Genomic DNA, 16,607 nt, shown 5'->3' with positions numbered 1-16,607 from the left:
TCGGAGTAAAACAAAAAAAAAAAGGGGGTGGCGACCGGTGGCAAAGATGCTCACCGGCCACCGAACTCGATCTGCGATTGAGAAGAACTAGAGAGAAGTTGGAGCTTCTAGAGAGAGAGAATACTTTAGAACGTGTTGAATTAAATAAATTAAAAAACATATGAGCAAACGGAAACGGAAGTAAACAGCAATAAGAAGACCATTAACATTTTAAAATGACTACAGAAAAAAAAGGAAAATAAAATAAAAATCTACAGAAAATATATGGCAGAATTTAATTTTGTAAAAGTTGATCAATCCAAGGAAGAGAAAAGAAAAAAACTAGTACAAATCTGCACATCCTCTCATCTTCAATCCTTGAATATTAATAAACCTAAATCTATCAATCTAAAAGTTGTATCTCCGTCTCTCTTTGGGTGGGTGCTTCAAAAGTTTTTTAACCTATAAATCGCCGTACTTCCGTTTCTCATTCTGAATATTTCTAAGGAGATCTGAAAAGTTTCCGTTTTTCTGGATCGATTCCATCGTCATCACACTCCGATCATCGTTTCCTTTTCAAGCCGTTCATCTGGTAGAATATGTTTTCGACACCTCGTTTTTTGATTTGTTGGTGTTTTGATTGTTTTCGTCTTTCAAGTCTTTACTCGTGTGTGTTTTTCTAGAAGATCTTTTGCTATTGGATGATGATTAAACATATGTTTTCTGTATCCAAACTGTTGATTCCTCTGATGAACATAAAATATTACTGCTTTTTGTTTGTGTGAAGATGAGAATCACCAGAGGTTTGTGTTGATGGTGTTTGATCAAATATGTTCTCAGCGATTAAACGATGATTTTTGATACTCTTTTGAGCCAAAAAGCTGATAACTTTACGGTCTAAAATTTGGTTACCATTAGCTTTTGCTTCTCTGTTTGATTTGTTGGCTCCAAGTCCAAGCCATTGATTCTCGTATTCTATTCAATTGTAGTTACCTGTTCTCACAATAGCTTTGGCGTCCTCTCTTGTAGATTCTGAAGGAAAAATACCAAATTAAATTGTTTCCTCTACCTTGTGGTCAACTAAACTCTGCTATTTCTCTTTATGATGCAGCTTAGGTTAACGTTTTCCACTGAGAGAAAAAAAGATTTTAGTGCTCTGTGTATGGAGTAAGAATGCCAGAGTTAAGAAGTGGAGCACGTAGACTGAGACAAGCAAACCCTCAGGTCATTGATCAGGCTGAGAATATTGAGCTTCCTCCTCCTCAACCTGCAACAAGGAGAAGAGGTGGTGTTGGTGGTGGTGGTAGAGGAAGGGGAAACGCTGCAGCTTTGGCCAAAGCCGCTGCACCTCCAAGACCAACTGGTAGAGGTCGAGGCATCAGGTTAATAGATTTAGAGGCGGAGCCTTGCGAGGTTCGTCCAGCTGTAGGTGAACCGGTAGCTGCTGATAAGGGTATCGCTATGGAAGGTGGTAGCCCTGATAAGGCTGTGGGTGTGGAAGAAGATCCCAGCTCTGCTCCTGTCCCTGAAAGGGTAGCTAATCTCTCATTACATTCAATCACCAAGTTGTTTTTTCATATGAGGAAGGTTTTGATTTCGTCTTTGTTGTGTAGGTACAAGTTGGAAACTCCCCTGTTTACAAGACCGAGAGGAAGCTCGGTAAAGGAGGCTTTGGTCAAGTTTTTGTGGGGAGAAGAGTGAGTGGTGGCAGCGATAGGATTGGTGCTGATGCAATTGAGGTATCTTGTCAAGAAGCATACTGAAAGATTTACAAAAAAAAAAATGTCAAATCTTACAAATACTTATTTCTATTCTTTTTTCAGGTGGCTCTGAAATTTGAGCACCGAAATAGCAAAGGATGCAATTTTGGCCCACCTTACGAGTGGCAAGTGTACAAGTAAGACTTGCATTCTTTCTTAATTTACATGCCGAGTTTCTCTTATCATCTTCTTTTTTATCTCATGTGTTCACCTTTTGTTGTAAAGTACACTCAACGGTTGCTATGGAGTTCCTGCGGTACATCATAAGGGTCGTCAAGGAGATTTTTACATTCTTGTATGTATTTTTGTCTGAACTTTAAGTAACTAATACTTTGAGATTGACCGTGTTAATCATGTATTGAGGAACGTGTTAAAAACAAATATTTTAGGTCATGGACATGCTTGGCCCGAGCCTCTGGGATGTTTGGAACTCTTCAGGGCAATCGTAAGCATCCTTCTCCTTAAACCATACCTTCTTTCTCTTTGCAAGATTTTTTTCATATGATTCATGGTCATGACATGTGGCAGGATGTCTCCGAACATGGTAGCGTGCATTGCAGTTGAGTCCATATCTATTCTTGAGAAATTTCATATGAAAGGGTTAGTGAAAATTTTTTCTTTCTAACCTTCTTGGCTGGCAAATAACATTTCATTGATCTGATTTTCCTGTCATGTTGTATCCCTAAATCAAACTAGGTTTGTCCATGGAGATGTGAAGCCCGAAAACTTTTTACTCGGTCAACCTGGAACAGCAGATGAGAAAAAACTCTACCTTGTCGATCTTGGTCTAGGTGAGTTTTTTTTTTGTTGTAATGTACTTTTCTGAGCAACCTTAATCAATATATGTACTAGTTCCTTCTCTTCTGTAGCTTTAATGTTCTATGGGATGTTTCAAATGGTTTCTCTTATTCGATGTTTGTATTAGTATTCACATAATCTTCCTCTCTTTCAGCATCAAAATGGAAAGATTCGCACTCCGGTCATCATGTTGAGTATGATCAAAAACCTGATGTGTTCAGGTATTGTCATTAGAGTATTTTATTATTTCCTTTATTATATCATTGTTCTTGACATGTTTATAATGTCGTGCGTGAAGGGGAACAATAAGGTATGCAAGTGTTAATGCACATCTTGGTCGTACTGGAAGTCGGAGAGATGATCTAGAGTCATTGGCTTATACTTTAATTTTTCTCCTCAAGGGAAGATTGCCATGGCAAGGTTACCAGGTCTGGTTTTCATTTCCTTTCAATGACTCTACAGCTTCTTCATTGTAGTTAGCTACGCATATTCATTGTTTTCTGTTTTTGCAGGGTGATAACAAGAGCTTTCTTGTCTCCAAGAAAAAGATGTCAACTTCTCCTGAAATGATGTGCTGTTTTTGTCCACCACCGTTTAAGCTATTCCTCGAGGCAGTTACTAATATGAAGTTTGACGAGGAGCCTAACTATGCCAAGCTTATTTCGATTTTTGATACTCTAATTGAGCCATCTGCTTTATCCAGACCTATTAGAATTGATGGTGCTCTTAAGGTTGCTGGCTGTTTCTCATTCACATACTTATTTTCTTGACCTCTATATAAATATTTTCTGAAAGTGCTTCTTTTGGCATATATATACAGGTTGGGCAAAAACGAGGAAGATTGCTTCTTAACTTGGAAGAGGATGAACAGCCAAAGAAGAAAATAAGAATAGGCAGCCCTGCTACTCAATGGATCTCAGTCTATAACTCTCGTCGTCCCATGAAGCAGAGGTGAATACTTTTGCATGTGCACTTCACAGTCTCGACCCTTCACGAGTCAAGATCCTAACTAACTGTTTAATCTTAAATTTTCCTTTGTAGATATCACTACAATGTTGGAGACTCGAGGCTGGACTCGCATATACAGAAGGGTAATGAAGATAGCCTTTTGATTAGCTGTGTAGCATCATCAGCTAATCTCTGGGCCCTCATTATGGATGCTGGAACTGGCTTCCCTTCTCAAGTCTATGAATTGTCAACCGTCTTCCTGCACAAGGTAATATTATCGATTAGTAACAATTAGGAATCAATCTGATTTGTAGTATAAATTAGTAGTAACTCACTATATATTTTACGCAGGAGTGGATAATGGAACAGTGGGACAAGAACTACTATATAAGTTCTATAGCTGGTTCGGATAACGGGAGCTCGTTAGTTGTTATGTCAAAAGGTTGGTGTTATTCGAATTTTTATGTTACTCGTGCCTTATAACACAAAGCCTTGCTGACTTTTGTTGTGGAATTGGTAGGAACATGTTATACGCAGCAGTCATACAAAGTCAGCGACTCATTTCCATACAAGTGGATAAATAAGAAATGGAAAGAAGATTTTCATGTAACATCTATGACAACTGCTGGTAATCGTTGGGGTGTGATAATGTCAAAGAACTCTGGCTTCTCTGATCAGGTAGGTGTTTTCCTTGTCATTTAGTTTTTGTTTTGTCGTGTGGTGTTTTCTTTTTCCTCTAGTAATGTTAGTAATGATATGTTTTGGTGTTGAAAGGTGGTGGAGCTTGATTTTTTGTACCCAAGCGATGGAATACATAGGAGGTGGGAGAGTGGGTATAGAATAACATCAATGGCAGCAACTGCAGATCAAGCAGCTTTCATATTAAGCATACCAAAGCGTAAACTGAATGATGAAACTCAAGAGACTCTTCGTACTACTGCCTTTCCAAGTACTCATGTCAAGGTTTGTTTCTTTTAAGTTTGTGCAAAGACTGGATATTTTTTTTTGCTTTTGTTTTGTTTCCATATACTGAAATTAGAACCTGGGATGATGTGTTGGTTGTTTTTCTTTGCAGGACAAGTGGGCGAAAAATCTGTACATTGCATCAATATGCTATGGCAGAACAGTGTGCTGATACACACACACACTCAACATCATATGTTCTGTTAGAAAGCCAAAGACAAATGGAGCTGCTTAAGAGTCGCAATACCAATCAAAATGGTAGAACCAGACGCAGCCTGTGATGAGAAATGGATGTGTCTTGGTAATGTATGTACACAAGTACAAAAAGAAAGATAGAAACGAGAAAATGGAATTTAGTAATAGAAAGATTTGAGGGTTTTTAAGCATTCAAAAAGTGTGGTTATCATTTGCCTTGTTCAATGCGTCTCCTATTTTGTTTTTCTTTAGCGTCTGATTTAAGTGAGAGGAAAGAAAAAGCCAAACCAAACTTAAACCTTCATAAGAGGAAGCATATATGAAATATATGGGCTATGTGTTTGGATTTACATACCAATGATGGGACTACTTGAACTCAAATTATTGAATCCAGCATGTTCAATATGTATAAACACAAGTATACATACCATGTAGTTATTTCTACTATTTAAAGAGAAACATTCTGAAAAAATATATTTGTCTTTATTATAGCAACACAATTTGTGAGATCCTTACATAAATTAAATTAACCACTGCTCTTCTATATTATTAAAGCAGAAACCCTAATAGGATTCTGCCCTTACTTTTTCAATTTATTTACAATGGTATGTCACTACCTTTTTTATTTCTTTTGAATATTTTTTCCAACTATATATTCGAGCAATTAAAAACAAGACAATTTTAAAATAAAAATTATCAGAGAAAATAATAAATGCACGCAAGCAACGAGAATATCTTTTGGACTATTAAACAAAAGGTAACTTATGCTATTTGGCAATCTAAATGATTGGTCTTACATTAATAATAACACATACTATTGATATACTTATTTATAGTTTACTATCGTAAAAATGATCTCTCAATCACTTTTTTTGCTAAGTCATTCTCTTCCTTACATTATGTTTTTGAAGAAAAATGTGTATATAAAATTGCACAGAGTTCAGCCAATGCATATGGAACATATGATTTCAGTCTCATCACCTCTAGAGTTAATATAATCAGTTCAAAATCAAAAGTAGTATTTTTAAATGCATGATATGATCAAAATTAAATTCTTCCTTTTCCCCAATATAAGTTATTTATGGAAAACGAAATATTTTCTTTAAACAATATCATTTTGACCAGGTTTTTAGCAACTATCAAATTTTTAAAAATGTGATTTCCAAATAAACAAAAGATTTTTTTTTTCAGAATCTTATCTACAATTAAAAAAATCGAAAAAATTCTACATATTTTAATAAAAGTTAATAACCTAATGCAATTAAAGATTGAAAAAGATTTCATTATATGACTATCTTACGTCGAGTTTAAATCTATACTATTAAAGCAGGATCATATTGGCTTTTTTACTAAAAATATCCTCTTCTTTACTAACATTGTATATTTTATTAAGGGCAATCAAGTAATATAAATAACATATCTATATTGGGTCATTTTTTTGAATCCAGCCCACTGTCCACATCAGATCTCTCTTGGGCCATTTGGGCTGATTAAGAAATCAGATCTAATTCTTATTTTTTCTCCAAGTTCTAATATTTTTTTTCAACCATTCTTAATATTTTGTGTAGTGAACAAAAATTAATCACTTAGTTATTATGTTTTTAAATATAATTTAAGCATTCATAAAAAATTGAATTTTTTCATTGAAAAGTAAAAATCTTTACTAAAAGTATATAATTTTTTTATTTAAAAAATTAACCACATAATAAAATGAATTTATTAGAGTTATACCAACTTAACTAGGATAAGATCCGCGCCTTGCGCGGGATGAAGTTGTTATTTTTATTATATTTTGGAGAATGAAACAATAGTTCGGTTTCATTTAGATTAGGAGTACTCAATCCAGATATCAGGTTGGTTTCGGTTATGTTCGGTTTTTATTGTATTTTGGTTAGTAAAATATAACTACTATTCTAAATCCATATTTACTTCGGTTCGATTTGGTTTATATACCGTCGGTTTTCAGTTTATTTGTTTTTATACCAAAAAATAATTATTTAGTTTGAGATCATATTATATATTATACGAATTTTAGGTCATGTTGTCAAAAAGTCATTTATTAAAAAATATTATATATTTAAATAAAATAATAAAAAACAAAAAAATGCTTCTATCATCTAATAAAATAATCAAATCTAGAATTAATATCAAAGCTCTAAATTTTGAAAATAAAAATAAAAGACAAAACTGAAGCATGAAATAAAAGCTTTTATATTCTTCCATATTTAATGTTCATCAAATTAATATGTTTTCGATTGAACACAGTTCTGTTTGTTTAAAGAAAAAAAAGTTGTAAAAAATTTCAACTAATTGTTGATCAAATTTATAATCTTTACTTCAATTTAGTTATTGTTAAAATAAAGCAAAAATATCAAAAAAGAAATACTAAGAAAATAAGAAGCCTCAGTTGCAGTAAATTGTTACTTAACTATAATTCAAGTGATTCAAGTGATTTACAAATTATAATTATGGTTCAACTCATATAACAAATAGATATTCATGCGTCGTTATATATATATACATATTTACATGTTTCAGTTTAATCGGTTATAAATCAAACCATATCCAAATCCTACGGTTTTTATAAAATTACATCCATTTGGTTACGACGGTATATACCAAAACAAAACCATATTATCTATTTCTGTTCGGTTCGATACTCTTCGGTTTAGCATATTGAACAGTCCTAATTTGAATATTAGTTGGTTTTAGATTGTTTTTATCATATATTAATATCCTATCGTAGAATTGGATTTTAAATTCATATTTTTGGAACCTTACATGTGAATTTTATATTAAAAATAAAACATAAAATACATAGTTTGAACACATTTATGTAGAGTGTGAAAAAATTTATTAGAGTGAGAATGTTCATTCTTAAATAATTGTGAGACTGCCACATTCCATTATAGTGTGAATAAATTTCTTAAATTGTTTCTCCTTTAATATATATATACAATGAAACCTCTATAAATTAATAATTTTAGGACTACACCAAAATTATAAATTTTTATTAATTTATAGAGATCATTAATTTATCGATATACTAATTGAACCAAAAACTCAATTTGGGATTATAAAATTATATTAATTTATATAGATTTTTAGTGTATATTAATTTATTGATTATTAATTTAAAGATGTTATACGGTATATAGGAAATATGTCGGGCTGGACATTTGTAATTGTAATCGTGTACTGAAATCTATTTTGAATTTATGATGAGTCTGATCAATTTGGGCTTAAATTTTTTATCACCATGTTTATATCTATAAAAACTGTAATATGGTCAATAAGTCATTTTTATTACAAAAACATGTTTTACAATTTTTTAATATTTAACTTTCACATCATTGAGAACTATTTTAATGATTTTAGAACCATCATCTTATTATTTCCAAAATTGAATTACTTTGACTTTAGTCTTTCACATAGTTTTCAAAGCTTTCAACTCAACGAATAAAATTGATGCATCCAATATATATATATATATTATTTAATTTGAATATTTATAAAATAAAAATTCATGTTAATACAATTTTATAATTATTTGTATCTTATTATAACAAAACAAATTAATCTATTGATCACAAAATTTTCAAAGTGATATATTCAAATTTCTAATAATTTATAAACGTTTTGAAAAATTCAAAAAATAACATATAAGGAAAAATCTAAATGTTTTTATTATATAGTTAATGTGATTTTTAATATCTTTTAATAATATAAAATAAAAAAACTAAGATACAAAAATTGCTATCAAATATTCACTATTCATAATAATTAATTTTCATATATACGTTAATTATATTAGGTAATTTCATAGCTTTTATTTAAGGAAAGTGCGAGATTGTTTTTGTACATTATTTATCAATTCGATAGTTAGTTTAATAAAAAGTGTAATATAAGTTAAGATGGACCAATTTACTTTTCTAAGAATAATATATTTTATATATTATATTTTATATAGTTATTTATTAAATGAAACTTCACAATCATACGGTTCTATGATCATTTATATCGTTTTATAACAAAATATTTAAATCATTGATAACAAAATTTTCAATGTGAAAAATTTAATAAGTTTATAATTTATAAATGTTCTTGAAAACTCACTGAAAGTTTTGAAATTAAAATATTTATGTAATCTTATATGGTATATAGTTTAATCTATATATTTATTTGTTTTATTATTAAATGATACTTTTTACTCATATGGTTTTAAAATCATGTGTATCTTTTTATAATAAAAGTGTTAAACCATTGATCATTAATTTTTAACATAATAGTTTAATAGTTTTAGTCATTTATTGTCATTTATTAAAATTCGAAATATAACATATACGAAATATCTAAATTTTAATTTATAGCTAATTCGATTGTTTAGTTTATTTTAATAATATAAAATTAAACAAAAAATGATGGAGGAGATATAAATTATTATCAAATATATATTATTAGATACATTAATTGTCATATATATATATATATATATATATATATATATATTAGTCATTTATGGTAATTTCGTAGGTTTTATTTAAGGAAAGAAAAGAAAATAGTAATTATATCTACCGGAACAATCATAAATGATTCTATCGTAAATATCATATCATATCATATAGTTTGACCAAATAATGTATCTAGCGACATATAAAAATCAAATGTATCTAGCGACATATAAAAATCGAATGTGGGTTTAAAATCATGTGTATCTTTTTATAATAAAAGTGTTAAACCATTGATCATTAATTTTTGACATAATAATTTTAATAGTTTTAGTCATTTATTGTCATTTTTAAAAATTCAAAATATAACATATACAAAAAAATCTAAATTTTAATTTTATAGCTAATTCGATTATTTAATTTATTTTAATAATATAAAATGAAACAAAAAATGATGGAGGAGATATAAATTGTTATCAAATCTTTATTATTAGAAACATTAATTGTCATATATATATATTAGTCATTATGGTAATTTCGTAGGTTTTATTTAAGGAAATAAAATAAAATAGTAATTATATCTAGTGGAACAATCATAAATGCTTCTATTATAAATATCATATCATATCATCATATCATATAGTTTGACCAACGGATGTATCTAGCAACATATAAAAATCGAATGTGGACCTACTTATTTTTCAATTGAATGTAATTGACTATCTAATTGAATAACACCTAAGCATTTAATTATTACAAAATTGAGGTTACAATTTTTCAAATGTTTCTCAATTAATATATAGGGGATTTATTAAAAATAAAGTTTAATTTTAGAAACATAAATACTCATTAGACCTGGACATTCGGGTACGGATCGGTTCTTTCGGGTATCGGGTTTTTCGGGTTTTGAAATTATACCCTATTCGGGTATTATAAAATTTTGGATCGGGCTCGGGACCGGTTCTTTGGATATAGAAATTAAGAACTCATTCAGATATTTATCCCGGGTCTGATCGGGTTCGGGACCGTGATTTTCGGGTCGGTTTCGGGTTGGTTCTTCAGGTCCGGATATTGTGCTCAGATCTATACTCATTTAAAATGAAACACGATAAAGAAAGATAAAAAGCTTTAGTATTTTATAAAAAAAAAACAAATATATGAAAATATTACATTTACTAAATATTTGTCAATTTAAAAAAAAATAAAGGAAAATAAACTCGCGCTTTGAAAGCGCGGGTCAAAATCTAGTATACCTTAAATTCTCAAAATTCAAAAATAAAATAACATAAACTGTATAAATTTAAATAATGTATGATTAAATATCTAAAATTAAAATTGGATTTATTTGGAAGTTTCGAGTGAGAACATCATTTTAGAATACCCAAAATATTTTCTCCGAGTCGGGTTTGAATCTGGTTTTTCCTATATTAAATTTGTATATCCAATCATGTATTAATCAATTTTCATATGGGTTTGGTACTATCTTTTGGATCAGGTTTCATTTGGATTTTCGGATCCTTATATTTTACCCAGTTCTATCATTTATCGTAAGAAAATATAAAACTAAATTTAATTGATGCAAGACATGCTATATGATGTATTACTCTGTTTCAGTTTTTAACTTTTAAAAGTAAACTAAAAAAATGCAAGGCATGCCAATGCTTTTTAAATAAAAATATATAAAAATTAAAATCTATAATATTAAAGCAAAATTCCTAATAGTATTCTTTCCTTGATTTTTCAAGTTATTTACAGGAGAATGTCATTGACTTTTTGGATTGTTATTTTAATTATTCACCACATATTTCTAGACCAATGACAGTCTCCTACTTTTAAGCAAATCATAAATGCAACGCATTATTGAAGCACATTGATTCTACTTTAAGTACAAACCTAAGTCTAATAATTTAAATTACCACTGTCTTTACTATCATTTTTAACATAGATTTTTGTAGATCAAGATTTTGAAGAAAGAGAAAATAATATCATTTTTGTGCACTAGTTTGATGCAAACATAAAATGGGCCGGCTCTGAGACCAATTATTTAACAACATAAACATGATTAAACAAATTTTTATCAAAAACAACTGTGTTGGAAGCAAATGTGTAATGCAAAAAAGTGTTTGGCAAAAAGTATATGTGAGAATTTATTTCTTTTGTCAAACAAATAGGTATTTATATTTTTGTATTTGGAGTGGCCATTGTGTTTATATATTTTTAAATTGTATAGATATATGTAGCTATATAATGACTTCTATTTATATTATTTATATACAAGTTTGTATTTAATTACATTTTGATGTGTGTTATTATTTTTGCAATATATGTTTTATTTCTAAATTATCTTAACAATATATCCTCTCCCATTGTATCAATAATATTTTGATAAAAAAACACCAAACAATATGACAACAAAATATTTTAATGATTTGTAGATTAAAAATCTGATAATAATATTTTTAGTTGTTTATATAGGTTTTAAATTAAAAAAAGTATTAAGCACTCTTACGTTTATGTCACAATAGTGGAACCTAATATAAATAAAATCCTACTTTCAATATATACTAAACCCATCATAATTTTTATGCATATGTAAAATAATAAAAACGATTCACAAATAATAACATAAATTGAAAAATATAAGAAATAGCAAAAGAAACAATTCCGCGCTTTCAAAGCGCGAGTTAAAATCTAGTTTTGTTTTATTTCTTAATCGAACATTAGTTGTTTTATTTCTTAATCGATCGTTAATAGTTAAATTACAGCTCTCCTTTTACCAAAAGAAGAGAATAAGTTGGCCTTATAAATCAACTTTGGAAGTCATACAACAATATTTATTTATTTCACATAATATATGAAAGAAATAACTAATAACAGACCAACCATATATTTAATCACTTACGATCAAAATGTATCCAGATCCATGTTTATGTCATCAGTCATTACCTATGTATAAACCAAAATATCACAAAATACATATGTTAAAATTTATTCTTGATAAACGTAGAAAAAGTCATACAACTACGTTATTATATTTAACATAATATATGAAGGTATTATCTCGCGTATCAAAATAATTTTACACCTAAATTTTAATATATCGAAACACTAATAGTTACCATTTTATAACAACATATATACTATTCAAACAGAAACATTTCTATTTTTTTAACGAAAACGTCAGTTTTTTTACAATACCTTACATTTATAAAGAAATTTTAATTTCTATTAATCTCAATTTTGTCTTTTAGTTTTTAGGCTTAAAACTATATTTATCCATTAATTTAATTCATTGTATCTATAACCCATTAAAAACTCATTTTGAGCAATAATAAATTTAATTTATTAATAGGTCTAAAACATCATATACGCCTAGAAAAGATATAATTATCTATATTACAGTTGTAATAATAAAATTTATCGTTTGAAATGCATAACATAAATACAATGCATTTACTTTATATGACAAATCCAATATTTTTCAGTTTATGTACTATAGAGTATATGAGAAGTTTAACTAATTTATTAAAAAAATATTATAATATTTCTGTGTTTTACCGGATCCACCATTATCTTTTCAGGGTTATTAGAATTTTTATAAACATATCAGTTGGTAGAATCTCTAATAGAATGCTACATGAAGAACATAGGTCAATGCTAATTATATATAGCCACTAGGTTTTGCATGTTTGATCGTAGATCCATATCAGATATAAAAACATAACTTATATCTTATTTCATCTATAAACTATATATGTACTTCTACTAAAGAAGAGTTAAATAATATGTAAAAGATAGAATATTTTTTTCTTCGCACCATTTAAATGTATATGCGCTATTCGTCCTCTTCAGTTTTTGGTTTGGGTATTTTATTATTTGGAGTTTTGGTTCTTAGTAAGTGTTCAATTATTTACAAATTTTGATATGGAATTTATTTTGGTTTTTGGTTTGGTTTCAGTAGAAAACCGGGTAATATGAAAAAAAAAGAATGCTCTAACTTAGTTCTGGTTTGATTCTTGGCTTTCCGGTAATTATGGATTTATAGATAAAACTATCAGATAAGTTTAAATATCATGTAATTCAGTTTTTTGGATAAAAATATCGGATAACTCAAATATTTTTTTACTATTTTGGAAAAGAAAACATTCAGGTGATTTGTTGTTCGGGTAGTTCAATTTATAAATACTATTTTTAGGATATTCAGTTTTTTATAAATTGAATATACTTAATATTTGTAAATTTGTATTTTGAAAATTTAAGTACCCATTTAGTTCTCGATTTGGTTTGATTTTTATTTGTGCTAGAGATATATGATATGGTCTATTATTTATGTAATTCTGTTCAGTTTCATTTTTTAAGTTTAGTACGGTTCGGTTCGTAGTTCCGAATAAATATGTCAAAACTTATACAATATCTTATATACAAATTTCATTTAAAATATTTTAATTCAAAAATAAATCCTCACTTAGAAAAGACGGATCAAAATCTAGTCCGGGTCAAAATCTAGTATGGGTTATAACAACAAAAGACTACGTGGTTTACAAGCAAGCTTAGCTTAATATGTTGTCAATTCGTTAAAAGCCTTTTAACCTGTCTGGTTCGATGCACGGTTGAATTACCGGTTTAGTTGTAACCGGTCTGTGATTGCTGAAAACCCTAGAAGTCACCTTTTTTATAATCCTCTTCAACAAGTCACCTCTGCACAAAACCTTAAACCCTATTGATCAGAGCGTAGCTAAGAAGAAATAATATCAAAAAGATGAGAGGACCACGTGGCGGCGAGAGCTTCAGAGGAAGGGGCGGAAGAGATGGCGGCAGACGCGGAGGTGGTGGTGGACGTTTTGGTGGAGGCAATCGTGGAGGTGGTCGCTTTGGTGGTGGTTCGCGTGACGAAGGACCTCCCAGCCAAGTCGTTGGTTCGTTTTCTCTTCTCTCTTTTGTTTTGTTCTTTGCTTTACCGTTCAAGCTGAAGACTTTATTAACAAAGCTCTCAGCTTTGACGAATGAATGTCTTATCCCTTTGTTAGATTTCATCTGTGAGTTGAAGTTTATGTTATGACAAGTTTTTTTTTCCGTTGGTATATATAACAGAAGTTGCAACTTTTCTTCATGCTTGTGAGGGTGAGGCTGTGACCAAGCTTTGTCAAGAGAAAATCCCTCGCTTTAATGCCCCAATCTACCTACAAAACAAGACTAAGATTGGCAACGTTGATGAGATCTTTGGTCCCATGAATGAATCTGTATGTGTTTCATCTCTCTCTGTGGCCTTCTTCGTTGACTAGTCTTACTTATAGTAATAGTTGATTCCCTTTTTCAGTTGTTTTCTATCAAGATGATGGAAGGTATTGTAGCTACCTCATATGCCGAAGGGGATAAGTTCTACATCGACCCTTTTATGCTTTTTCCTCTATCAAAATTCCTTCCTCAACCCAAGTAAGCATCTTTGTGTTGTTGAGTCACCAATTCTTAGTGTTCAAGTGTTTGTACAAATCTTTAACCAGAGTCTTGTTATGTTTTTTTCTTGCAGGGGACAATCTACAGGAGTTCGTGGGAGAGGCAGAGGTGCTCCTAGGGGACGTGGAGGATTCTCCTCCAGAGGTCCTCCTAGGGGCCGTGGAGGATTCTCCACCAACAGAGGTCCTCCTAGAGGCCGTGAAGGATTCCCCAGAAGCCGAGGGAGAGGATACTAATCTTTATATTATAGCCTTAGCATAGTACCTGTTTTCGAGTTCCTGGTTTTTGATGCTTTTGGTTTTATCAACTGAGTAGTAAAATGTTGATCAGTTATCAGAGAGTTCCATGGTTTTGTTACATACTCTGGTTATAAAATAGATCTTTCAACTTACGAGAATCTCTTAATTCATAAGTAGAAGAGAGAATAAGATTAGAGATTGACTCTTATTAACAAGTTTCACAGATATATGATGCAGCCTAATAATAGCCTCGGCTTCAACATCTATTTACACGTAACGAAGGAATCTTTAGTCTGCTTATGAATGTTGTCCATATCAACTGAAAATTTTATTCCACTTGTTTCTATCTTCTAAGAGATCATAAAAAAAAGGATTACATGATAAATGCTAGAAACATAAAAGAGGAATCTTTTGTGCAATTTTAAACACATGTTATAATCTCTGTCTCAACAGGTTTCTTCTATTATTTTTATAAAAAGTTACTACTATCAGTCTATTGCATAGTGCAGCCATAGCATCCGTATTAAACACATGTTGAGATTTAAGAATTATCAAAGTAATCATATGACAAAATCCCTCAATGGGTTTGAGTCAACCTCTTTTCTCTGTGAGTGACTTTGGTATAAATAAATTCATGATGTCCCTCAACTTTGTATCAAAGTATTTGCTCGCGTTGACAAACTTGTATCATACACTGAACCAGGATACAATAATACATTTACATGAGTGGTAGTTGAGGTCAACCCCTTGCAGACTTTCCTCACTTTTTCTATCTATTTATTCATATACATTTTTGTCAATATTTATTCATATACATTTACTTTTTGTAAATATCATCGTATTCAAATAGTTTAATTCAAAATTTTCTCTGAAACTGGTGCAATAAAAAGGAAAGTTCGTACTAATGAAGATACAATGAAAACTCTAAATGAGTAAATATGATAAATTAATATTTTTTTTCAATCTCAAATTAAACCGATATAAAATACGACATGTCCACAAAAAGTCTTGAACTCTTTTAGAGATAGGAACTCTTTTTTTTTTGGCACAAGAGAGATATAGGAACTCCAAAGTTAGGAAAAACATGTCCCCAAAAAGTCAAGCAGCCTAACTAAGCTCATAAGTATTTCCAAGTCACCGGAGAGTTTGAGGTAGATTTTCCTAGCGAGACCGAGGTGAGTGCGTTATTTGCTCTTCTGGGTTCACCTTATGAACGGATCATCGTGGTTCAATGGTAAAGACTGGACTCCTGCATGTATCCAGATAGCGAGTTCGTATTTTGTCGGAGAGAACTACCTCACGATGCATTTATTCACTACACGGATATGAGTCAATGTTTTAGGATCCATTTGAATATTCAGAAGAAGGTCTATTCGTGGACTTCACCTTTCATTCGAGGATTATGTCTGTATTTTTAATAGATTCGGATTTAACCATTTTGCTTTAAAAAAAAGTTCCCTTTATGGCCTTATGTTGGTGAATCTCAGTTTAATCCATAGCCTCTTAACATCAATCATGTACAAAAGAGATTTTGGAGCGATAGACAATGTATTGAAAAAATTAATAGAAATTTTATTTTTCCAAATTTGAAAATCTATATTTATATAATCATTTTCTAAATTCCCTTTCCCTTTCTTATTAAAAGGAAATCAATTATTAAGAATAACCTTAATTTAGTAGTTTATTCACAGATTTGCCATTTTAACTGATGTGGCATCACCTCAGCTCTCCTTAACTTCTAATCTTAATTATCCTTTATTTACTAGAACAATTACGACATTTGCCATTACGATCCATATAATATAGTTTGTTTGATAAAAGAG

The 16,607-nt window shown here is 30.1% G+C and overlaps 2 protein-coding genes across 2 annotated transcripts; both read left to right on the top strand.

The window, feature by feature from the left end:
- Window positions 1–300: 300 nt before the first annotated feature.
- Window positions 301–4,868, top strand: LOC108832663 (casein kinase 1-like protein HD16). The gene is made up of 17 exons (XM_018606126.2): window positions 301–571; window positions 1,091–1,512; window positions 1,593–1,718; window positions 1,803–1,876; window positions 1,965–2,034; window positions 2,129–2,184; window positions 2,268–2,339; window positions 2,436–2,530; window positions 2,692–2,758; window positions 2,836–2,965; window positions 3,050–3,268; window positions 3,358–3,488; window positions 3,579–3,753; window positions 3,837–3,927; window positions 4,006–4,163; window positions 4,260–4,448; window positions 4,561–4,868. The coding sequence occupies exons 2-17, from the start codon at window positions 1,153–1,155 to the stop codon at window positions 4,618–4,620; spliced, it is 2,073 nt and encodes a 690-aa protein (XP_018461628.1). The 5' UTR covers window positions 301–571; window positions 1,091–1,152; the 3' UTR covers window positions 4,621–4,868.
- An 8,908-nt stretch (window positions 4,869–13,776) lies between these two features.
- LOC108834255 (putative H/ACA ribonucleoprotein complex subunit 1-like protein 1) lies at window positions 13,777–14,936 on the top strand. The gene is made up of 4 exons (XM_018607596.2): window positions 13,777–14,007; window positions 14,183–14,331; window positions 14,409–14,524; window positions 14,619–14,936. Exons 1-4 carry the CDS (start codon window positions 13,851–13,853, stop codon window positions 14,779–14,781), a joined length of 585 nt encoding a protein of 194 aa, XP_018463098.1. The 5' UTR covers window positions 13,777–13,850; the 3' UTR covers window positions 14,782–14,936.
- The last annotated feature ends 1,671 nt before the right edge of the window (window positions 14,937–16,607 follow it).

Source organism: Raphanus sativus, chromosome 2, assembly GCF_000801105.2.
Source record: "Raphanus sativus cultivar WK10039 chromosome 2, ASM80110v3, whole genome shotgun sequence".
Lineage (NCBI taxonomy): Eukaryota > Viridiplantae > Streptophyta > Magnoliopsida > Brassicales > Brassicaceae > Raphanus > Raphanus sativus.
Note: the sequence above shows the minus strand (reverse complement) of the source record. Positions and strands in the feature narration are given on the sequence as shown.